Source organism: Hippichthys cyanospilos, chromosome 18 (genome assembly GCF_059441005.1).
Source record: "Hippichthys cyanospilos isolate Australia breed blue-spotted pipefish chromosome 18, RoL_Hcya_1.0, whole genome shotgun sequence".
Lineage (NCBI taxonomy): Eukaryota > Metazoa > Chordata > Actinopteri > Syngnathiformes > Syngnathidae > Hippichthys > Hippichthys cyanospilos.
This window is the reverse complement of record NC_142386.1, coordinates 235,433-258,143: the sequence shown is the minus strand read 5'-3', so window position 1 is coordinate 258,143 and position 22,711 is coordinate 235,433. Positions and strand designations below refer to the sequence as shown.

The 22,711-nt window shown below is 56.5% G+C and overlaps 1 protein-coding gene across 4 annotated transcripts; it reads left to right on the top strand.

Moving 5' to 3' along the window:
* The first annotated feature begins 1,123 nt into the window (after window positions 1–1,123).
* Window positions 1,124–22,672, top strand: LOC148408249 (mediator of RNA polymerase II transcription subunit 13-like). 4 transcript variants are annotated; one of them, XM_088440597.1, is made up of 30 exons: window positions 1,124–1,687; window positions 4,425–4,659; window positions 5,370–5,538; window positions 7,920–8,065; window positions 9,143–9,328; window positions 9,436–9,621; window positions 9,765–9,927; window positions 10,095–10,205; window positions 10,582–11,250; window positions 11,798–12,017; window positions 12,262–12,280; window positions 12,370–12,491; window positions 12,608–12,698; window positions 13,519–13,730; window positions 13,837–14,033; window positions 14,108–15,015; window positions 15,101–15,268; window positions 15,390–15,613; window positions 16,294–16,477; window positions 16,562–16,817; window positions 17,400–17,631; window positions 17,940–18,131; window positions 18,257–18,480; window positions 18,755–18,897; window positions 19,191–19,349; window positions 19,963–20,151; window positions 20,304–20,446; window positions 20,956–21,120; window positions 21,294–21,394; window positions 21,748–22,672. In XM_088440597.1, exons 1-30 carry the CDS (start codon window positions 1,622–1,624, stop codon window positions 21,938–21,940), a joined length of 6,273 nt encoding a protein of 2,090 aa, XP_088296723.1. In that variant the 5' UTR covers window positions 1,124–1,621; the 3' UTR covers window positions 21,941–22,672. The 4 variants fall into 4 exon arrangements, with proteins under 4 accessions (XP_088296723.1, XP_088296722.1, XP_088296724.1 ...); XM_088440596.1 differs by having other exon boundaries at window positions 12,262–12,292; XM_088440598.1 differs by having other exon boundaries at window positions 12,262–12,292; window positions 21,690–22,672.
* Window positions 22,673–22,711: the final 39 nt, after the last annotated feature.

Here is a 22,711-nt window from a genome sequence, read left to right as displayed (position 1 = left end):
ATAGAGGATGTGCATTAGTCATGCAAACTCAACCGGACAGAGATACCTGCAATTATTTTCCATGGCAATCATGGCTTTCCTCCCGGCAAAAAAAGTGTGACTCAACCAGCTAATATCTCCACCAGAAACATTGTGTTTGCATAATTGCCGCCCTCGGTGGCAAACAAATGAGAGACAAATTCTAATTGACTGTGTCAAATAATGAAGACTCGGCAGAAAAAAAAGAAGTGAGCCGCTGAATTGATTTCTGCTGTGCATCACGGTTTAAACATGGGTGAGTTATCTTGAGGGAAATGACAAGATCCCGCATGTAAACACTGCAACGTGACACGCGAAATATTAAGTCATTCATGTTGACCCCGTCCTTCACTATTTGTTCGAAACGTAGTGACGCAAAACACCAGACGACTGAGCTGGCGCAGCGCGTTCCCCTTCATTCCATTCGCCTATTTTCTGCCTTATAAACAACGCGCGCGGTTTCCCTCCGCCTTTCCTCAAATGAGACCGAATTCATCGAGAACTCACATGAATGCGAGTGAATTGAACGAACGAAAAGAAAACAAAGAACGGCTCCATGCATCTCGGGGCCACGATTTCAATTGCAGGTGCAAGAACAAATGCGCTAGGTGGCGCGCTGTGTAAAGTGAGCAACTTTGGAGGATTTTCTTTCCAGGACCGAAATCTGTTGCTCAGTAGCGCCACTCGTGCGGGTCCAGCGGCGAAGGCGAAGGCGAAGGCGAAGGCGCAACGGCGCTGTGCGGTTCCAGCCCTCATGACCACGACAGTGTGAAGCTGGCTGGACTCCGAACGCGATAGCCTTGTTTTGGCTTTCAAAATAAAACCCCCTCGGACGCAGGACGCGTCAAGAAAGCCCGATAAGCAAAAAGTAGCCCAAGTCGAAATGGCCAAGTACGACGGGAAGCGTCGATCGCACGCAACACCGGCATTTTTATTCCATTCGCTCCGAATTGCACCTCCGCCGGCGGGCGAGTCCATTCTCACCATTTCTTGTCACCGGAAGCCGTGAGAGCGTTTCGTTCCAATTTAGCGAAATAGCGCAAACGTGACCGACGTTTGGCCGGGAACGAGCCAATCGGCTGCGGAAGGCAGAATTGTCCCCGTGGCCGCCATTAAAGAAAGGAATCCATGAATTCAAATGGAAAGCCAGACAGAAATCATCATCGCGGTCATTGTTGGAATCGAGGCCGATGCCATTTTTAGCGGCTTTTGCGGGACCGTGTTTGGCTCTTAGAAGGAATTTTGCCGCCGAGGAGCGCGACGGAACATGTTTTATTTTTGAAACCCAGACCGTTTTCAGGGGGGAGGGGGAGAGTTGCTTCTTCGCTCCCCTTTTCTTTTTGTTTTATGAACATTTTGACCTCACGGAAATTGAGCGAACTTGGGATGCTTTTGCGATGTCGCCCTGAAGACCGAGATCGAGCGATTTTCTCGAAGCCCGGCAATCGAAAGCTTGTTAAACGAACTATCCTCCGGCCAAATGTTGCAGAAATTATTACTCGCCGATTCAGCTTGAACGTTTCGGGAAAAGCCGATCTGAACGTTGCCCTTTTATTTCCCGGGAAGCGAAACGATGGCGGGTCGGACCCCGGAGTGAAGAAGGATGACTTCTTGTTTCGTACCGAACGGGGCCAGCCTGGAGGATTGCCATTCCAATCTTTTCTGTCTGGTAAGAGATTTCAAACTAAAGCAAAGCAGCCATTTTTAACTAGCCGAGCGGCGGGCTAAGCTAGCGTTAGCCTCGGAGGCGACGCGCTGATCGCGGCTTAGCGAGGCTTACGGCCCGCCGAGCCGACGCCGCTCCGGGACGGGCGGCGGGATTTCCCGCTCCGCCGCGAGATCGCGTTTCCGGCGGACGAACCGGCGGACGAACCGGCGGACGTCACGCCTCGCCTCGCCTCGCCTCGCTTCGCGTGTCACACCGGCACGCTCCTTACTACGCCGGATGCCCGTTTACTAAACTTGCTGGCGGTGGGTCACGTCACTTCGGCGTTTCCCTCGCCCAAGTAAACATGCCGAGCGCGATGGAACGCGACAGGCGCGGCTCTGTCTAAAGTTTCACTTTCCGTGAAATCTTTTTTTTTTTTTTTCGCTTCAACTATTTCCATACACTTTCCGCAAGTTCCGGGGGGCACGGCAAGCGCACGAAAAAGAAGAGCTGTTTTCCCGTTGACGGGAGCCGCGGAATCGCCGGCTCGAAAATCAAAACAAGACGAAAGGCGATTGTTTTCCGCCTATGTATTTGTTGGCAGGCGCAAATAAGCGATGTGGCTTCATCTCCTCCGGATTCTCGAGTACTTACAGCAACTAGGACACCGGGGCCCCGGGCCCCGGGCCGATTATCATATCGTCTCCGGCATGCCTTTCCAGACGCTCCAAACATCCAGCTTTCTCCACCGCACTTCCCCGCTTTTCTTTTGCGTACTAAAAAGCGACTGGGAGTTCGTTGTCTTTGGCATCCAATGTGTTTATCCGTCTCTCAGTATCTTTCCCCCTCATCGCTCGTTCGAAGTTGCGGCAGCGTGTTGTCAGTCGACGCCAAATAGTTTTTGTTTGTTTGTTTGCTCGCAGTCGACGGAGCGAATGGAAAGGTCCTGCTCTCTGGATGGGTGTTCATATCAGGGCTGGGAAATAAATGCAATTTATGTCATTTTAAGATTTGAAAATGGGGAACTCGCGATTTGCGCGCTTTGCCAGGCATGTTTACATCTCGTCTAAAACTTGAAAGCATTTGAAAAAATGTGATGCAAAATGAAAACTCATGCAAAATTGGCCGTTTCAACATGTTTTTGAAAGTACTCGTTATACACGTTTATTATAGTTTGCTAAGATCATAATTTAGTTAGCAAATGGATTCTCGACAAAACGTAAACTACAAATATTAACTTCGATTCAAACACATTTGACACGGGTATTCGTTATTTCTGTCCATTTTGGGGGGTAATAAATCAAACGTTTGTTAGGTGTGTTTCTTTCATCAAACCCCGAATTGAACCCTGTTTGATCTTTTCCTTTGCGGCCAGTGAACTTGTCTCCAGCCTTAACCGATCAGCTTGTAAAATTGCGACCTTTTATCCGCTCCTGCAAACGTTCTTCTTGGAAGCCGCCGTGTTCGAGTTCCTCGTCCGGAGCTGTAAAAACGGCCGCCAAATGAGCAGTGAGCAGAAAATGCATAATCACGTTCCAAACAATGTAGCGCTCTAATGGCGTAGTCTTTTTACCGGCGATCGACTCCTAACGTTTCATTGCGAGAAAATCCCCACCCCCGGCCCTACTCTGCTGGGCATGCCCCGTGCGCTCAACTCGTAATTCCAATGTTTACGACAGCACTTGAAGGCAGCGACGGATACGGTGGCCGGGCCGGGCCTGAACACCGCCCCTGTTAGGACTCGCCCGCGGGACGCGCTCTGCTTTGTGCGTTCGGAAAGACAGACTGCATAGGCATTGCCCCCCCCCCCCCCCCCCCCCCCCCCCCCCTTAGTGACTGCTTTTAATTCAGCAAGATGACCAGCTATTGAATAAGGTAGTTGTTTAAGCTGTGCTCAAATCGCAGCAGTCGCATATACCGCGAAACCTCCAAAGCAAATCTGTTGCTTCCGGATCATCGGGAAGCCTTATTTATACGGGGCAGTCTCGTGTTCAATATTTTCAACTGTCAAACAAGTGTAAAAGTAAGTTTACCGCGGTGAAAACTGAAACGCTTGAGTCTAATGACAAAACAGCAGGGGTGAAATGAGTCATGACTGTTTGAGTCATTTGAGTACCTCGGTTTAAAAAAAAAAAAAAAAAAGCTTGAGGCTCTTTTGGGGAGTCGGGGGGGTAAAACACATTAATCCTAACATGCTTGCCGGGTGAGATGCTGACTTCTGAGGGAAGAGTATTTGAGGGTTCTCCGGCGCCTATTTGTGCTTCGCGCCGTCCGCTCTCGTCCTGTCCTGACATAACCCCGGATAGAAGCGGCAGCGCCAAAGATACGCGTGCGGTGGAATTCAGCAATAGGACTGCCATTATTTCATTCCATAAGAAACATCAAACTCCATAAATCGGTTTGGCGATCAAGTGAAACCGAATGTAAATGGTTTACATTTGAATTTGAGGTGCTAAACAAATATTTGAAGGGCCGCAACTCTTGATTTTTAATTCATGGCTTAATCTTGTAATTATTTCGTCCATTCTCGCATAAATCAAACATAAATCGACATGACATCCACCGGGAGAGAGACGAGACCTTGCGTCCATTTCCGTCTTTCTCCCGTTCTTGTCAAACTGTAATTGCGGGCTGTTCAAATTCCTCGTACAAAAGTAAAGGAAGGGCGGGACGCCTCGGACAGGACGGGCACGTTTGGTGGCCGCGTTGGAACACATAAGTCGGGGCGGGCTAACGGCGCTTCTCTCCCGCCACCCAGGCCGACCTGACGGGGATCAAATGGAGGAGGTTCGCGTGGCGGGGTCCCGCCTCGGCGCCCGCCCCGTTCCCGGTGACGGAGGAGGACCCCATCCTGTGCAGCTTCAGCCGCTGCCTGAAGGCGGACGTGCTGAGCGTGTGGCGGCGCGGCCAGCGGCCGGGCCGGCGGGAGATCTGGCTCTTCTGGTGGGGGGACGACCCCGACTTCGCCCGGCTCGTCCACCCCGAGCTCGCCGGTGAGTGGCGCCGGGGGTTTCCTCCCCCGCCCGTGAGCGGCTCCGGGGGTTTCCTCCCCCGCCGGCGCGCTGCGCCGGCCGGCGTGCGGGTAAGGTACTTTGCAGCGCCGTTAAAAGGGAAGCTCGCGTGGCGTCAAAGTCCGTTTGCGGGCCCCGACCGCCGAAGCGCTTTTGGAGGCCAGCCGCGGAAGATGATTTGGCTTGAAAAATGACAATCTGAGGTTAGGAGCGTTGACCCGAAGCCGAGCGTCCTTTTATCTGGTTATTGGACCCGGCGCCGCAAGCGGACTCCCTGTGGAGTCTCCCATCGGTCCGACCGGCGGCAGTAAGGACCCGAAGCCTGCCGTATGGCTCCGGGCCAATGGCGAGCGCTCCGTTTCAAGCCAGGGGGCGCGGCATCAAGGAGCCACGTTAGGGAAAATGTTCCCCGGCGCGCTTCGGCCGGCTCGGCGCCAGAAATCTGATGATTGAATATCAGCGAGAGCCGGCCGTGCCTTTGGCCGATTGGAAATGACGAATCATGGTTTTGAAGGACTCGCCGCTTTTGACGTGCCTTTTAAACTAGACCCCTTTTCTCTCTCATCTTTTATCACTGTCGAGGGAACGTTAGCTCGTTTGAATACCTCATTACCCTTTTTTTTGAAAAGGCATCCAAGTCAATGTTTCCGCCCTTAAGGTTTTTTTGTTTGTTTTGCTTCTCCCGCGGCCAGCCGAGGACGACGGACTGTGGGAGAACGGCCTTTCCTACGAGTGCCGCACGCTGCTCTTCAAAGCCGTCCACAACCTGCTGGAGCGCTGCCTGATGAATCGGAGCTTTGTGCGCATCGGCAAGTGGTTCGTCAAGCCCTACCGGAAGGATGAGAAGCCCGTCAACAAGAGGTGGGTTTCAGCATTTTGCTATTTTTTCATGGGCTTGCGCGAGGGAAAGGCTTTTATTGCCTTTGTTTGTTGAAGGTTAAGCCGCCGTGCATCTAGTAGGGCCGGGCGGGCGATACCTGGAATCGAGCAAAGTCGCTTGAGCCGCCACGTTCCCGTCTCGTTTGGCTGCCTTCCGTCGCGCGGAGAACAGAGACCAGCCCCGGAAAAAGCGCGTCCTTTCTTTTTCCCCTGCTGCGGAACGCCCTCGCCGTCGCCGTCTCGCTTTCTCTCGCGGCCGTCCCTCCACGCCCTTATGCCGTCCGGCAACAGAATGGACAGCTCAGCACCCGGAATCGTCGTTTCCATTCCTCTTGGGGCACATCCCGGCCTTCGCTGGCGTTTCGGTGCCGCGCTTCCAAATTCCTTGACGTCCTATCCCGACTGCCGGTTCGAGACGTCGTTTCGGAGATGGAAGATTTGAAAATGAGCTCAACGGTGAAATTCGGATCGCTGCCGGACGGCTGCTTTACAAGACCCCTCGACTTCATTTCAAGGAAGGGGCCGCTTATTTAGCCGCCTTTTGGCCGATAATGAAACGATGGTCTCGGTAAATCAACCAATACCTTTCAAAAGACGTTGTTCTACCTGCAGTGGAGTCAAGGGCATTTATCAAGCGCCGTTGATTGGGAGTGTCTTCCTCATTTAGCTGTAAAACCTACAGTATCATTTATGTACCTCTCCCTACTTTGGAAAGTAAAAATAGACTTAAGATTTGGGTCGGGCCGCTCAGTTGCCATCTGCTGATGGGGAACAACCACCGTTGTTGCTGTCAAGCAGCGCGAAGAGGTTTTCGCCCTTTACGGCCCCATTTCACACGCGGCGGCTCGGCTGCACGTTGTTTTCTATTTTGCCCTTGTTTGCAAAACGCCGTGAGCGAGAGCGGCAAAAGGAAAAAAGAAAAGAAAAAATAAGAGGGAGAACGACGGAGAGAGGGAACGGACGAGGGAGAGCTCGTCTCGGTTGTCATGGCAGCAGAGAAACGCACCCTGGGATCGCGTGTTTCCAAGGTGAAGCGGGATGCTCGCGCGCTATTGGCCAGAGCCCACTCGTCGGCTCGCTCCTAATTGGCCGCGTTACAAGGGTTTTTTGGGGACGTTTCAATTTGGAACGGGACAAAGGGTTATCGGCGCCTGGGCTCGATATGCGCTGCGTATTTGAAGCATCGGCGGCAGGATGTCCTTCAGCGCCGTCTTCTTGTTCAGCCCAGTTTGAACAAGCTGATTCTTTTCATTTCCACAAGTGGAACTGCCATGTGTCTCACAAGCTCCTTTTGGCATTTTTGTGTCCGGTGCTGCGATGCAGGTATTGGTGTGTGCGTGTGTGTGTCCCGGCAGAAGCGGCAAGCGGGCGGCGCTCTTGTTAAGTAGGGCAGTGCGGGATAAAGGGCCAGCGCCTCCAGTCCGGGGCTAAAGCGCTAAATTTATCCCCGCCGCGCTCCGAGCGCAAGACAAACGCGCAGGGAGACGGGCGCGCGCGCGTCGACGGCCGGCGCGCGCTCCGCAACAAGAGCGAGCCGGCGAGGCGCAGCGCGCTCCCAAACGCTCGAAGGCCGACGTTTGGCCCCGCCCGCGTCCCGGGAGCCGCTAGCCTCCGAAGCGGCCGCTCGCCGCTGCGCCACGTTTCCCAAAACAGCCTCCGCTTTTATCGACTGTATGGAAACGATTGCCGCGTTGTTCCCTAAGGTGGAACGAGCAAGCGTTTCTTGGCGAGGAGACCCCCCACCTCCCCAAAAAGTACCGTAATTACCTCAATTAAGACACGGTTAAAACGCAGCGGTTAGCCGAGCTTAGCGGAATTCTGCCGCCGGCTGAAAAAAAAAGCGACATCTGCAGCCGTTTTGATGTGCAATAAAGTTCCTCGCTCGTTTTCTTCCCATCCGTTATGTTTTTGCTCCGCGTCAGAGAGTTGGGGACGACCTTTGCACGCATCCCGTCGGGCCTTAACACTCACTAAATCGTCTGCAGACATTTCAACTAACAGGTTGACCTAGGTCAGTGGCCTTGGTCCGCCCGTCCATCAAATATATTCCTTGTTTTTTATACTATGATAAAGCGCATTCATTTGGGTAGGACATTTTAAAAAGCCATCAGACTCTAAAGCCCAGGCCTCAAAGTCGAGGCCCGGGGGCCAGATCCCGCAAAATGACTTCACGTTTCAGTTTTTACTGGCCTCCTGTATTTCATCCCGTCTTTGCAATGAGGTGGCACCCCCTTATGTTTTTGGGTGCGCCCGAGTGGGCGCAATCAAGCGGCTTGCCCCCCCCCCCCCCAAAATAACAGTCATATCCATTGCATTTCCCTGACGCATCCAGGAGGACTCATCCGTATGTATTTTCTTTCCAGCGAGCACCTATCTTGCGCCTTCACCTTCTTCTTGCACGGCGAGAGCAACGTATGCACCGGCGTGGAGATCAACCAGCACCAGCCCGTTTACCACCTGACCGAGGAGCATCTCGCCCTGGCTCAGCGGGCGTCCAACCCCTTCCAAGGTGGGCGGAGCCAATGCTCACCGGGGAAACGTACCCGCGCACCGTTCCGCCCCGTCGGGGGTTTCGGTCGGCATGACCCGACCTCGCTCGAGAGAAACCGGCCGGCGTTCGGCCGGCCGTCCGGGTGGTCGTATGGCGACCCGGCGTCCGCGCCCGTTTCTTCCAAGCCCTCGCCTTCGTCTTCCTCTTCCCTCGTCGCTCCCTCGCAGAGGAAGTTCAAAAACGTCGTACGTTCCTCAGTGCCTCCGTGCCTCAGTGAGCGCGGCCGATATTCTCGTCCGTCGAAATCGTTTCCTTAATCGGTGCGCTGCGAGCAGACCGGCGGAAAGATTTTTCCAGACATTTCAAGATGCATATGAAATGGTCTTTTATTGCAGAAGGGAGCGACACTTACAGTACTGACAGGTTTATTCAAATGCGTCGCCTTTTTTGGACGAGGCCGATCGGAGCGTCGCATTGAAACCGGCAAAAAAAACATACCCGGCGGAAAGGAATTTCCGTCCCAGTCTTTTTGTTTTCCCCCAGTTTCTTTCAGCCAAAAGATTTGAAACGACACGCCTCTTCCCATCCCATTTTGCCTCGCCGTTATCCCCGGACGGTCTCGGCACCCCCGAAGCCCTTCCGCGGTCCGGATCCCCGCGAGCTTGAGGCTATCCGGCCCCCCCCTCACGCAAACGCGCACCCGCCCGCTCGGCTTGCACGAGCCGCCGTCGCTTACGCCGCGCCATAGATGCCGAGGGAGCGGACAAGGCGCAACAAGGCCGCGCGGCGCGCGCGTATCATGCCTTACGCGTGTGGGCTTTACATCTCCGTTGGCCGACGGACCGAGGTCCGTCCTCCAAGCGGACCCGTGGGCTCCTCCTGACTCCGTACGTCTGCGCAGCGCAGCCCGGCGCGTTTGTGGAGGAAGGGCCCCTTTTATAGTATATTAAGTTCGGGATAAGCTATAAAGGTGAAGCGGGGATGGCTTTCGGCACGTCGATGTTGGCTCGGTGTAATCCCCCCCCCCCCCCCCCCCCACCCCCACCCCGCGCGCCGGCTAACAGCGCGGCCTTCCGCTCTGTCCCGTCCCCGCAGTCATCCTCAGTCCTTTCGGGCTGAACGGGACCCTGACCGGCCGATCCTTCAAGATGTCCGACCCGCCCACCCGGAAGCTGATCGAGGACTGGAAGCGGTTCTATCCCATCGGTCCCGGCGCCGAGGGCAAGGCGGAACACGCCGACGGGGAAGACCATTCCCCGGCCTCCGTCGAGGTCCTGGTCGGTCAGTTGTTTCTTTTCTTTATATATTGTCGGACGCGAAATTCAAAGGGAACGCCCGAGCGGTGCCAGCCAAACCGACGTTTGACTGGCAAAATTGCCTCCGCGTAGGCGGCGTGCGAATGGCGTACCCGGCCCGCCTGGTGCTGGTGCCCCAGTCGGACATCCCCGCCGCCGCCCCCTCCCAATGTACCGCCGTCTGTTCGGGCGCTCATCAAGCGCCTGCGAGCCAGCGAGAGCCCGCCATGTCATCGGTGACCCTCACCCCTCCCACCTCGCCCGAGGAGGTGCCCACAGGTACCCCGCGAATCCAAACTAAAGCTTTAGGAACGTCTCCGATCCGTTTTTACTCGGCTCTCCCGCCGTTCTCCAATGAGTGGGCGGGACGCCGTCTTTGAAGCGAGCTTTGAACCGGAGCGGTTTGTTCTTTGTCCGCGCAGCGGACTCTGGCTCGTCCCGGAAGCGCTCCAAGACGCCTTCTCCGTGTGACGCGTTGAGCGCGGACAAATCAAGTCACCACGGAGGCCAGATTCCTCGCCGGCTCGCCGCTCGGCTCGTGGAGCGCGTCTGGCGGGAGTGCAATATGGACGCAGCCCGGAACAAGTAAGATTTCGCCACATTTGTCATATTTCTTCCGTTAAAACCGTTTAAAATGGCAGTCGTCCGCAAGGATTGAAGGAAATCGGGATTTTTGGCCCCGATGCCCAGCCCGAGCACCAATCGAAGCTCTCGCTGCCCTTATTGTTTTCTTTTATTTCTTGTCATCGCAGGCGTAAGTACTCAGCCGCAACCGATGGTACGTGCGAGGAGGACCGGGCGGAGCAAGTGGGAACCTGGGATTTTGTGGAGCCTTCTGTCAGGTCATACTGCAGCTGTTCCAGGCAAGGGGCTCTCTATGTTCAATGATCCCCCCCCCCCCCCCCCCCCCCCAGCTTTTTTCTTCCTCTCATTTTCAGCCGGGGTTGGGGCTAACCAAATCATAACTCATAACCAACTTTCTCCACGTCCGTGTTTGACCGACATGAATTTGAAGGCAACAGCAGTCAGGACACGTCACGTACGGGACTTGAAATGCTGAACCCTCGTTGCATTGTGTTACAAATTGCGGGAATTCCTTGGATGATTTTATGATATCATAAAAGAATCAAACACCGGGGAGGTGACATTTCCAGCGGATGATTGAAAGCCGTAAAGTTTCAAAAGGCAACAACGCGTCAAAGTCTCAAGGCCTTTTGCCCTTCGCCTTCTTTCCCCCAGACACAAATGGGCCAAGCAGCGCGCGGGCGCAAACGGCGGCCCGGCCCCGTGGATGGGCCGGGCCTCCCAGGCGCCTCTCAAGCACAAGGCCGGAGGAGAGAAAGCAGACAAGGGCGACAAGCAGCAGAAAAGACCCCAGACGCCTTTCCATCATCGAAACCCGAGCGGCGAAGACGCCGGGGCGGCCGGCCCGGCGCTCGCCGCGAGGAGTCGGGACGCCGGAAGCTTGTCCGGCGTTCGCTCGGGAGATGCGGCGGCCGCGCGGAAAAGGGCCCGGCCGGCCGGCGGGGCGGTCAGCCCGGGGGGGCCGCCCCGCGTGGCCGGCTCCCCCCGACCGCCGCCGCCCAGCCCCCGCCGCCGCCCGGAGGATCCCGGCGAGGGTTCCGAGAACCCTTGCGGCCCCGACGGCCGAGGCTTTTACCCGCCCCCTCCGGAGCCGCGCTTCCCCCCGCGCCGACCTCACCCTCCGGCCCCCGCTTGTTCGGAAGCTCCCGACGCCGCGTATGCGGGCGCGGCCGCCCGCCTCCAAGATGACGGCGCTCGCTCTCCGTGGAGGTTGTTCAACCTGTCCCGCAGGAAAGAAGCAGAGCCGCCCACGCCGCAGCTGCCGGGGGAAAAGTCGAGGGAGGATTTTTTAAGCTCGCGGGACGACCTTGTGTCCGTCACCGAGTAAGTGCCCGCCGCCGATAGCTTTTTCTCCGGAATATTCCGACCTCATCGGAACGGTTCGGTTCCAAGCCGAGGCGGCGCGGATCTTTTCTTCTCTGTTTTTTTACCGAAGCGGTAACGGGGTACGGGGTCCCGACGTACTTTCGGCAAACGCGCAAATACAAAACGACGGCAGAAATGGCCGACTCGCGGCCCGTCGCCCTCCCCTCGCCCGGCCGTTCGTCAGCTTCCAAATCCAATTCACCTTCATCTTTTGCCACGTGCCCTTTTGACATCATCCGTCGGCCGTGCGCGCGGCCCGCGCCACTCAATGATTGCCAACGGGGGGGAACAGTCGGCTTAGGTAAAGACGAAGCGCCGATATGGCGGACTCGGGGCGATAGCTGTAATGTGGCTCGCCTTTGGGTAAGAGGCCGTAACCAGGGGGCCCGGGCCGAAGCCGGGGCCGGCTGTCCAGTTTGAGGAAGGGCGCCCGGGAAACGAGGGTCGGGATCCCCCGGGACCTAACGCCCGCGCGGGGCTCCCGTGTGTTCCTCTTCCCCCGCAGGGTGATGTCCGCCTCCAAATTCCCGCTGAAGGTCTCCGACGAGCGCGTGCAGACGTACCGCGCCAGGAAAAGCCGGCGCCTGGCCGCCGCCGCCATTACCGACGGAGGTCACGAGCCCCAGGCGGACCCTTACGCCTTCGAGGAAGGGGACGTGAAATTCACATTTTCCCACAAAAGGGAAAAGGGAGGCGGGGAGCGGGAGCCGGGCAAGAAACACAAGGTAAGGAAGGCGTTTGTCCTCGACCTTTTCGCTCTTTTTTTCTCCAGCGCTAGGAAAAAGCCTTTCCTTTTTTTCTTTTTCCGCGCTTGTGGTTGAGCCTTAACGCGACACGTTACCGTAACAACATCCCTCGTTGTAGCAAAGCGCCGCTCCTTTGAACCCATCACCGCCTTCTATAAGGCGCACCTTCCACCGGCGGGATATTTTCCTCCTCCTAACCTTTTCCGTTTGCCTTTTCTAACAGGGTGAAGACGGAGGATGGGGTACGTCGGACGGTGAGGCAATTTACCGATTTATTCCTTCGGCGAGGTTTTCCTTCATGACGGCGACTCGCGCCCGGCGCGGCCCGCAGATCCTCAGCGGCCCGGCGCCAACAACCGCATGGCCTCCGCCAGCTTGATCCACGAGACCGACCTGGCGGTCTCCATCGACGACCTCGACAACCTTTTCAACTCGGATGAAGACGAACTAGGGGTCAGTCGGACCGGATCCCCGTTTGGCGCTTTCTGTTTTTGCGGAAGTCGGAAACACCTCTGTGTCCGCTATTGAAGTGCTGCGATGGGTTTTTTTTCTTTTTCCTTTGACTACAGCCTGGTTCCAGACGGCCCGTAAACGGAACGGATGAAAAATTTGCCGGCGGGGAACCGAAGCCTTCCGCGTCGGACCCGGTTTCCTGCATTAGTACGTTTCTTCTCGTCTTTTAACAGAGTGATGCTTGAGCTGGCTTTTGTTTTTTGTCGATTTGTTCATAGGAATGTGATCTTTTGAATCCCACCGTTTGGCGTTGCGTCTCGTCCAAACTGCCGCAATAGTATGTGGGAGCTCGCCAACTTAGGTACTAAGCTAGTAAGATTGTAAATGACTTGAGGTAATTTAGTGGATACTTTCGATGATCAAGTATAAAGACCTCCATTACCTAAAGTAGATGATTACTTTGCTTTTTAAGCCAAACGCAGCGTGCGTTTTATCTGTAACCTCTCCTCGCGCTTTTGTCAAATTCACCCATATTGAAGTTAAAAAAGGGGGGGTGTCGACTTGTGCGCGCAGAAATCCGGTAACGCGTTAGGGTTAGGGCTAGACCCGAGGCTCTTCATGAAGTCGTCCATGACTTTTCTGTTTTACAATCCCTTTTATTGAAGTCTTTTTACGGCGGCGTTGTTCTCCGTAGCGGTATATTGTTTACGCCTTCGCAGCCGCGTTTTAAAGTTGCAGTTTGCGCAAGTCGTATTTTGCGTTTGCCTGATGATTATTGTCCGCGGCAGACGGCGGAATAACAATAAAGATGAGTTTGTGGGGGAAATAAATGGATATTTTAAGGCCGGTCTTCCGCGACGCACCTCTCGCCTCCCTTTGACTTTTCCTCATACTTACCACATGGGCTCGGACGGTCCTTGCGTTTTGGCCGTCACCTCGCGAGACGGCGCCAAAAGATAGCCACCTTTCCCAGCGAAGGCCTTTCACACGGCGCGCTCCGTTAACTCCGTTAACTCCGTCCTCCCAGGCTCAGCGGACCTGCACCAGATGTTTCCCACGCCCCCCTCCCTCGAGCAGCACATCATGGGCTACTCGCCCATGAACGCGTGCGGCAAAGAGTACGGCGGCACGGAGCCGCCCCCCGGCGCCGCCGCGCCGGACGGGACCTCGTCCCTGGGCTGTCATTTCAAAATGGAGGTGGAGGAGAGTTTCTGTAGCCCCAAGCCCTCCGAGATCAAGGTGAGCGTCTCCAAACGGACCTTCTTTTCACGCCCGCCGCGTCCCCGGCACGTTTTGCCGATTGTTCTCGTGGGCCGGATGGCCGAACGCCGCGTCCGCCCCGCAGGACTATTCGTTCGTGTACAAGGCCGAGCGGTGCCAGGCGTTTGTGGGCTGCTCCATGTTCGCGCCGCTGAAGTCGTTACCCAGCCGTTGCCCGCCGCCCGTAAAACTGCCGGAGGATTGCATCTACAGACCCGGCTGGAGCGCGGGCGGGCAGACGCTCCGTCCCTTGCCCGTCATGTCCATCCTCAACAAAGGCAGGTAAAGCTTCCGAGACGAGACGAGACGGGGCCGCCGAGGCGCGCTTCTGAAGCCTTCTTTTGCTCGGCTCCCAGTAACATCCCGAGCGTGGGCAGCGCTACGGAGCAGGACTACAGCCAGACCCCCACGCCCCAAACTCACTTCGTGTCCAGCAGCGCCCCGCCGAGCAACGGCGGGATCCCGCCTTCCCCGGCCACCCCGCGCTTTTCCGCCCCCACCCCGCGCACGCCGCGCACTCCGCGCACGCCCCGGGGGCCCTCCGGCGTCCAGGGCTCGCTCAAGTACGAGAACTCGGAGGCGTACTCGCCGGCGGCCTCCACCCCCTCCGCCTGCCGGCCGCTCAACTCGGTGGAGCCGCCCACCGTCCCCTCCGTCCCGGAGGCGCACAGCCTCTACGTGACGCTCGTTCTCTCCGAGTCGGTCGCCAACCTCTTCAAGGACTGCAACTTCGACAGCTGCTGCATCTGCGTGTGCAACATGAACCTGAGGGGAGCCGACGCGGGCGCGTACCCGGGCGCGTACCCGGGCGACCCCGCCGGCGAGGCCCAGGAAGCCTGCAGCTGCGGCTTCAGCGCCGCCGTCAACGGGCGGCGCGGCCACGGCTCGGGCCTCTTCCTGGAAGACGAGCTGGATATCGTGGGCCGCGGCTCGGACGCGGGCCGCCAGGCGGAGAGGCGCTTCCGGGAGCTTCGGCTCCCCTCGCCGGACGCCGTCGGGAGGGGGGACGGCGTACCGGACGAACTCATCCTGCTCCTGCAGGATCAGTGCGCCAACCCTTTTTCGGACGTTTCGGGCTTGGGCCGCGCCGCGCCCCGGCCCGGCCCCGCGCCGCCCCGCGCCGGGGTGGAGGAGAGGGATTTTCGCAGCGACTGCCACGCGGCCCTGGAGCACGGCAGGCAGTTTATGGACAACGTGTCGGGCGGGAAGGTGGACGAGGCGCTGGTCAAAAGCACGTGCCTGCACGGCTGGGCCGGACAGAACGGTAAGGCGGGGTCGGAAAAGCTTTGGCCCGCGCGGGGACGCCGTAGCTGATTTCCCGTCCCCTCCCTCCTCCCGCCGTCGTCCAGCCGCCGACGCGAGCGCGCTGTGCTCCCGGGACGTGCTCCGGGTGTTGATGGCCCTCCAGCCCGTGCTCCAAGACGCCATCCAGAAGAAAAGAAGCGCGCGCTCCTGGGGCGTTCAGGGCCCGCTCACCTGGCAGCAGTTTCACAAGATGGCCGGACGGGGCTCGTACGGTAAATCTCCGCCGAAGTCGGACGTGAAGTCCGTCCCCCCCGCCCCCGCCCTGGACGAGGATTTTTGTTTTCTGTTTTTTTTCCCCTTTGCGTGATTCGCCGTCCCGTTTCGCACTCGCAGGCACGGACGAGTCCCCCGAGCCGCTGCCCATCCCCGCCTTCCTCGTGGGTTACGAGTACGATTTTGTGCTGCTGTCTCCTTTCGGTTTGCCCTACTGGGAGAAGCTGCTGCTGGATCCCTTCGGCGCCCAGCGGGACGTGGGCTACTTGGTGGTGTGTCCCGACAACGAGGCTCTGCTCGGCGGGGCAAAGAGCCTCTTTAGGGACCTCGCCGCTGTCTATGAGGTAAAGAGAGACAAAACGCTGCCAGCGTTTGTCCGCGAAATATAGGTGGGCGCGCCCCCCAAAATGTCACGCTGTGATTTAGCCTCATCCCTAAACCATTGCGACGCCACGGCTATTATCAGCCTTTTCTTAGACTGTCGCCAAGACCTTGTATTGATAATTCTTCGCGTGGTTAAATTCTGGGCTCGGATCAAAATCCAAAACGAGCCCGGTCAATATTGAGCTCGTCATACAACTTTGAAGCCCGTCCTTGTTGTGCGATCCGGCGCGCGATGCGACAGTCGGCTCGGTGACCCGCGCTCGCGTTCCCGATATAATCGAGTTCCCCTCGTCTGCGACGTCCTGGAAAGTTTCTGAGCTTTTTTTGCTCGATTAACACTCAGGTTTCTCATTTTTCGAATCCACGCTCAAACCCCGCCAGGCTATTCTTGTCTATCAGGCTGGCGGAGCGCCTCCTTTCCCCGAATGAAACAATAAAAAATTTGAAGCCACCCCCGCGTTGCCCCTTCCACCCCGTATGTTTCCGTGGCCCCTATTGTGATATTAGAGCATTGGTAATTGGTGTTTGCAAAAAACCTAATGGGGTTCATTTTGGTCCAGGACCTGAGCCTTTCCTTTTCTCGCCGTCCACGCGCACGGCGTGAAACAGCTCAGGTTTTGCTCGCTGTCTTTTCCCGCAGTCGTGTCGACTTGGCCGGCATCGGCCCATAACCAAAGGCTACCCCGACGGAATAGTTGTGGTCGGCGGCGCCAAAAGCCCGGCGGAGCGGCCGGTGGACGACTGGTTCCTCAAGGCCGCCGGCGGCAACGACGACGCCTTCGCGAAGCTCCAACTCTATGCGCAAGCGTGCCGCCGCGACCTCGGTAACCTTCCGCTTGCGTCCGTTTGGCGGGACCCCGGAGCGCGAGCGCTCCCCGGGTCTCTAAAGCCCGGTGTTCCCGTCGCAGCTCCGTACCTGGCGTCGCAGCCGTTGGACAGCTCCCTCCTCGCGCAAGCCGGCCCCCCGCCGTCATCCAAGCGGCCGCCGTCGGCGCCCCCGGCGGGATCCGGCCCGGCCGCGTCATCCGGACCGGCTAGCGGCGGGGCGCAGTCCGCCGCGGCCGGCTCCTTTACCCCCCTCGGAGGCAGCCAAAGCCAGGGACCGCGGGCCGGAGCCCAGAATACCTCGGGGGACGGCCAGACCCCCGCGCAGCCCCCAGAAAGGTACGCTGTCCGCTTATAAAAATATTTCAGGGCAATCGCGGACGCCAACCACGCCTTACGTGTTTTCTTAACTTCCCGCGCTTCCTGGGTGTTGGTCGGATACTTTTTTGTTTGAGTCGGTCGGGTAGAAAACAGAGTTGAAGGCGAAGGGGGTGCCGATCGGCTTTCATTGTGTAAGAGGGGAGGGAGTTGTCCCTTTGATAAAGGGGATATGTTATGGCAGAGTGATTTTTTTTCTTTGTAAGAAGTTTATTTAGCACAGAAACAGCTCAAGTTCAGCCTATCGCATCAATGCAAAGCACCCGCGTTTGACTGCAGCCACAGCACACCATAGCAACAAAGCTGCGAATGTAGCCGGCCATAGCGAAGCAATTTGCCTAGCTAAACCGGAGAACGATGTTCGTTTCGAATTATCTGCCGCAGCCGCCGCTTCGGCCCGATCAAAAATTGCATCCGATGAAGAGAATAAATGACCAAGGTCACTTTTTTCGATCGACTTCGATCATTTGACGACGCGTCTTAATGTCTTTCTTGAATCTCCACTAAGTGAAATATTGAAAGGAGCCCGTGTGATGCCCACAGCACTTTGGAACGCGACAAGGTTGGCGTCCCCACAGATGGCGACTCCCACGCCATCACCTATCCACCGGCCATCATTGTTTACATTGTGGACCCTTTCAGCTATGAGGATTGCGAAGGCGGCGCGGGCCCGGCGCCGGCCCATTCCAGCGTATGGACGCTTGCTTTGCTACGTTGCTACCTTGAGATGCTCCAGCTGCTTCCCGCGCATATCCGCGGTTCCATTTTTGTACAGGTGCGTTGGCTTCCCCATCAAGTCGGCGTGTCCGTTATTTCGGTCTTTGCCTGTTTTTCTTTCGCCCGATTGAGCTTTGGCTCGGCCTGGCCGTTTTCTCACGTTTTAATCCGCGCGTCACTATCACTTTGGGGGATGGCGAAAATATCCTCGCGATGCTTTCGGTCGCCCTCCGTCCTCAGTCGTCGATAGACATCTCGCCTCAGCGGTCGGCGATTATTTTTCAACTCGGCCCCAAAAACCCGAACCCTTTTTTTCTCCCGAACTCTAACGTATCGTTTCTATGCTCCGACGTCTTTTTTGTTTAGATCGTCCCTTGCCAGTACTTGCTTCAGCCCGTGAGAGGCGAAGACCGCCACATCTACGTGCAGCACCTCAAGTCTTTAGCCTTCTCCGTCTTTGCTCAGTGCAGGCGACCTCTGCCCGCTTCCACCAATGTCAAGTCGCTGACGGGCTTCGGCCCGGGCTTAGCCGTGGACACGGCGCTTAAAAGCTCGGAGGTAAACGACATCAAATGCATCTTTGCCGTCGATGATGCTCGCGGATGAGGAAAAGAAAGTTCTCTCGCTACGCCGACGAGTTCGCGTTGATCCCCCGAGTCTCCTTGTTTTTTGCCTTTGCGCAGAGACCGGAACGCGTGCGCCTGTACACGCCCGCGTTCATCCTGGCGCCAGTTAAGGACGTGCCGACGGAGCCGGGGGAGACCTTCGGGGAGGCGTCGCAGAAAGACAACGTCGTGTTCGTGGGATACTGTCTGTCCCATGACCAGCGTTGGCTCCTCGCCACGTGCACCGACCAGTGCGGGGAACTCCTGGAGACCTGCGTCATCAACATCGACGTGCCCAACAGGTAGAGCCGCCGCCGCCGCGGCGCAGCCTTCCTTTTCTTTCCCATTCCGCCAAGTCGGTCCGTCGAAATACTCTGGCTTTTCCCATCGCTGACGTCCACCCGCTTGCGGAGGCAGCGTTTTCTTTCTCGGAGGCGTGGCGCGCGTAGCCGTCCGTCAAGCCTCTGGCCCGTATTCCCGACAAGCGGGAGCTTGGACTAAAAGCGCCGTTTTCCTGCTCCGCCTCGACGCGTTTGCCGAGGCTGCAAAACCAGGGCGCGTGTGTTTTTCGCTCAGGGCCAGGAGGAAAAAGGGCTCGGTGCGGCGCCTCGCTTTACAAAAGCTGTGGGACTGGTGCTTGGGACTGGTGCAGATGACCTCAGTACCCTGGAGGGTGGTCATCGGGCGGCTGGGCAGGATAGGACACGGAGAGTTGAAAGGTAAGGTGGTTCGGAAGGCCCCTTTTTCCAGCAAATGGTGAGGATGCGCTCGAATCGACCCGACCTCCGATAGCGGAGCCCCGCCGATATCGACGTTCTTTTGGATTTGCTTGCTTTTCGACGGCCTCCTCGACACGTTTCCCCATGTGTATTTTGACATCCTAACTATTGTTAACGCGTGTCGGAAAGCGGCCTTTTGCCAAACGGGCGTTTCTCCGAAAAGGACGAAGGAAGCCGACGAGCGGGATTGGTGACGCCGTCTTCCTTCCTTCCTCCCTCTTTGAACGCGTCAGACTGGAGTATATTGCTGAGCAGAAGAAACCTTCAGTCGCTGAGTCGCCGGCTGAAGGAAACGTGTGGAATGTGCGGCATCTCCGCCTCGGATACTCCCGGCATCCTCAGCGTGTGCTTAGTTGCCATGGAGGCCCAGGGCTCCTTCATCATCATGCCAGGTACCAATCCACTTATCTCTTCCCGCGCATCCCGCTCGTCCGGCCGGCGTGGTGCGCGCGATAGGCGGCGCTCGCCCGGAGCCGATTGACCTCTTTGCCCATAGAGCGCGGCCTCTCGGAACCCCGTCGATCCGGACGCCGTGCGGTTCGGGGCTCCGGGCGGTTCTCGCGTTAAGGTTAAAAGGGACGGGATTTTAGGGCCTCTCCGGCTTAGCTTTTTTCCTCCCCTCTTTACGGCATTTTCCCCGCTTGATCCGGCGTGCGCGCTTACAACACGCTATCGATTGTGCGCCGCGGCGCTTGATTCCGACTCGTTTTGGCGAGCCCGAGGTCGGGGGCGATGTCAAAGACGATTAGTGCGGAAAGCCGTACTTGATGATTTATGTTCAGCGCCGTGAAAATGTTTTCGCTCCTTCCCGATTTCTGATATCTGTTGTCGTTTTGCATATCGACGACACTTTAATGTTTCAACCATTCAAGGTTAATACACAAGCGGCCGAAAGCGAGACGTCCAAAGACGTCCCGTTTGGCGTAGCTTTGGACGGGGGCGCTCTCCCCCCGGGTCACCGGCGTCACGAGGAAAAAAAGACGCCTCTCTTTCTGTCCGCGTCAGACTCGGTGTCGACGGGCTCGGTGTTTGGCCGCAGCACCACCCTCAACATGCAGACGCCCCAGCTGAACACGCCCCAGGACACCTCCTGCACTCACATCTTGGTCTTCCCCACCTCCGCCTTCGTCCAAGTGGCCGGCTCCAACTACACCAATATCGACACCAACATCGACATTCTTAACGCCACCACGGGTCAGGCGCCGCTCTCTGGAATTCACGTCGCATTTACAAGTAGTCGACATTTGATTGCTCTATTTTCCCATTCCGGTATCGGGGTACTAAAACGGCGGGCGGCCGCGGGGCTGTTGCGGACACGTTTGAAATTTCTCCCGTCTTCTATTTAGACGGATCTGACGGCATGGGCATCTTTGATCTTCTGGACCCCGAGAACGAGTTGGTGGATCCGGACATCATCAACATCTCGCCCAATGCGTCACCGGTGCATTCCCCCGGATCCCATTCCCACCACGGAGGCGACGACAGCAAGGTGAAACCGCGGCGCCTTTCTTCTCGTGCTGCGTTTTCAGCTTTTGTCAAACGCGGCAGGGCCTCGCGCGCTTGGGCGTGATGTATACGGATATAGATATAGCACGCAGGCGGGCCGGTATCGTGCAGGTTTTCCGTTTTTCTCTCCTCAAGACGCCTGGTTAAAATGATTAGCTCGTTTGTCAGCTCCGGAGGAGCTTGAAAATGATCCTAATCATTTCAATCAGGTGTGTTTAAAGGAGAAACCCTGCAGGATGCCGGCCCTCTAGGACCGCAGTGCGACACCTGTGACATAGCGCAACGTTAGCACTCGACATCTGGCGCAACCTGCGGAGCCCCCTCCCGCCCGCGCTTCCTTCTGAAGCTCGGGCGTTTTCCCCGGATGACTTTTTCCTTCCCCTTCGGGAAGCTTTGGCCGTTCGGGGGGTGGCGTCGTTCACTCGGGACGTTTTGCGCGACCCGGCCGCGCCGACTCGGGGCCGTCCCAATAAAGTTGACTTGACTTTACAGGGCCAGAGCGCAGAGCGCACGGAGTCTCGCGAGGAGGCGCCCAACCTCCTGCAGCAACCCCTGGCCCTGGGCTACTTTGTGTCCACGGCCAAAGCCGGCCCGCTGCCCGACTGGTTCTGGTCGGCCTGTCCGCAGGCTCGGAACCGGTGCCCGCTCTTCCTCAAGGTACCCGCCCCCCTCCGGTTGCTTTTGCGCAGAGACGCTCGGCCTCGCGCGCGTTTCGGTTTTGCGGGAAAAGCGGCCAAAGCCCTGGTTCTCTCGCCCGAGCCTTCCTACCTTTAGATCGGGGGTCGGTGAGTGTATCTGACGGCGCCCCTTCCCTTCCGTCTCGCCCTCAGGCCTCCTTGCACCTCCACGTGTCTTCGGTGCAGTCGGACGAGCTGCTGCACAGCAGGCACTCGCACCCCCTTGACTCCAATCAGACCTCGGACGTACTACGGTAAACGGCAACCGCACCGGTGCAGTCGCGCCGCGGGGGGCGTATATAGCATTATCAAGCACAAACCTTTCCATTCGTAGTGGCATTTTCTTTTTTCAAAGACGACTTTAAGCTTGGAAAAAAAGCAAATGGTAGGAATTTGTGGAAGTAGCTTCCTTTGGTTGTTTTCCTGTAAAAGACAACAGTCGTAAATCTGAGCCCCGCGCGGTTGGGTCGCTACGATCTCCGCCTCAAATGACTGTTTCTACAGTAGATCGTGCGCCAAGGAAGCCAATGCGATCTGTGTATTTGTCAGTTTTGTGCTGGAGCAGTACAACGCCCTCTCGTGGCTGACGTGTGACCCTGCGACGCAGGACCGCCGATCGTGCCTGCCCGTTCACTTGGTGGTGCTCAACCAGATGTACAACTTCATCGCCAACATGTTGTAGCCGCGTCCGAAGACGACGCGAGCGCAAACCTGGACCTCCTTCCAAGATTGCTTTCGGCGCTTGCCCCCACTTGCGCGGGTGGACGAGGGAATTGAATCGAAACGATGACTGGAGGTGAGGGAGCCGCGGATTTGTGTTGTCGTATTTTTTTTCTTTGTTTGTTTTCAAACATGGCAGCACACCACTGGCCGGCCCGCGTTTGGAAAGACGTCTAACTGTAAAGCGATAAAGGGATGTACTGGATCAAGAAAATCACTTTTAATGAGCGGAGTATTGGTTTTACAGTCTAAAATGGCTTTTTATTCCTTGGGATGAAATTGTATCCAAAGGAAAAGCCTGCATCTGTCTTATTTATTGTATGTTTCGAAACGTGTTATTTCGTAGCCTCTTTTCTAAATATATATATATATATATATATAGAGAGAGAGAGAGAGATTTCTATATATATAGACGGAGAAGGTTTATACCGCCTTCTTGCTTTAAAGCAATCGCTCTAAAATATATGTAATCACCATGCTTGAAAACTAAGAAAAGGAAAGAAAGTCCCAGTAGGTTGCTTTCAGAGTATTATTTTTTGTAATGGAGAAAAAGACTTTGTATTGTCACGATGTACAGAGGAAGTGAAGAATTATCAATTACAGCAAAGCTGTAGCTACGTTGGAATTGTACAGCAATGAACTTCACTGTGTTCTAATAAAGAGCTACATTGTTGTATATACAATTTTATACCACACATTTCGACACGAAGACCAAACTGCAATCTATACAGATAATTATATATATATATATATGAATGCCATGCCAGCAGTTGGTGCTGCGGCTTCTGTTTTAGGAATAAAATGTGTCAACAGCTTGTTGTGTTTATTATGGGTGGCAAAAGAACATTAAT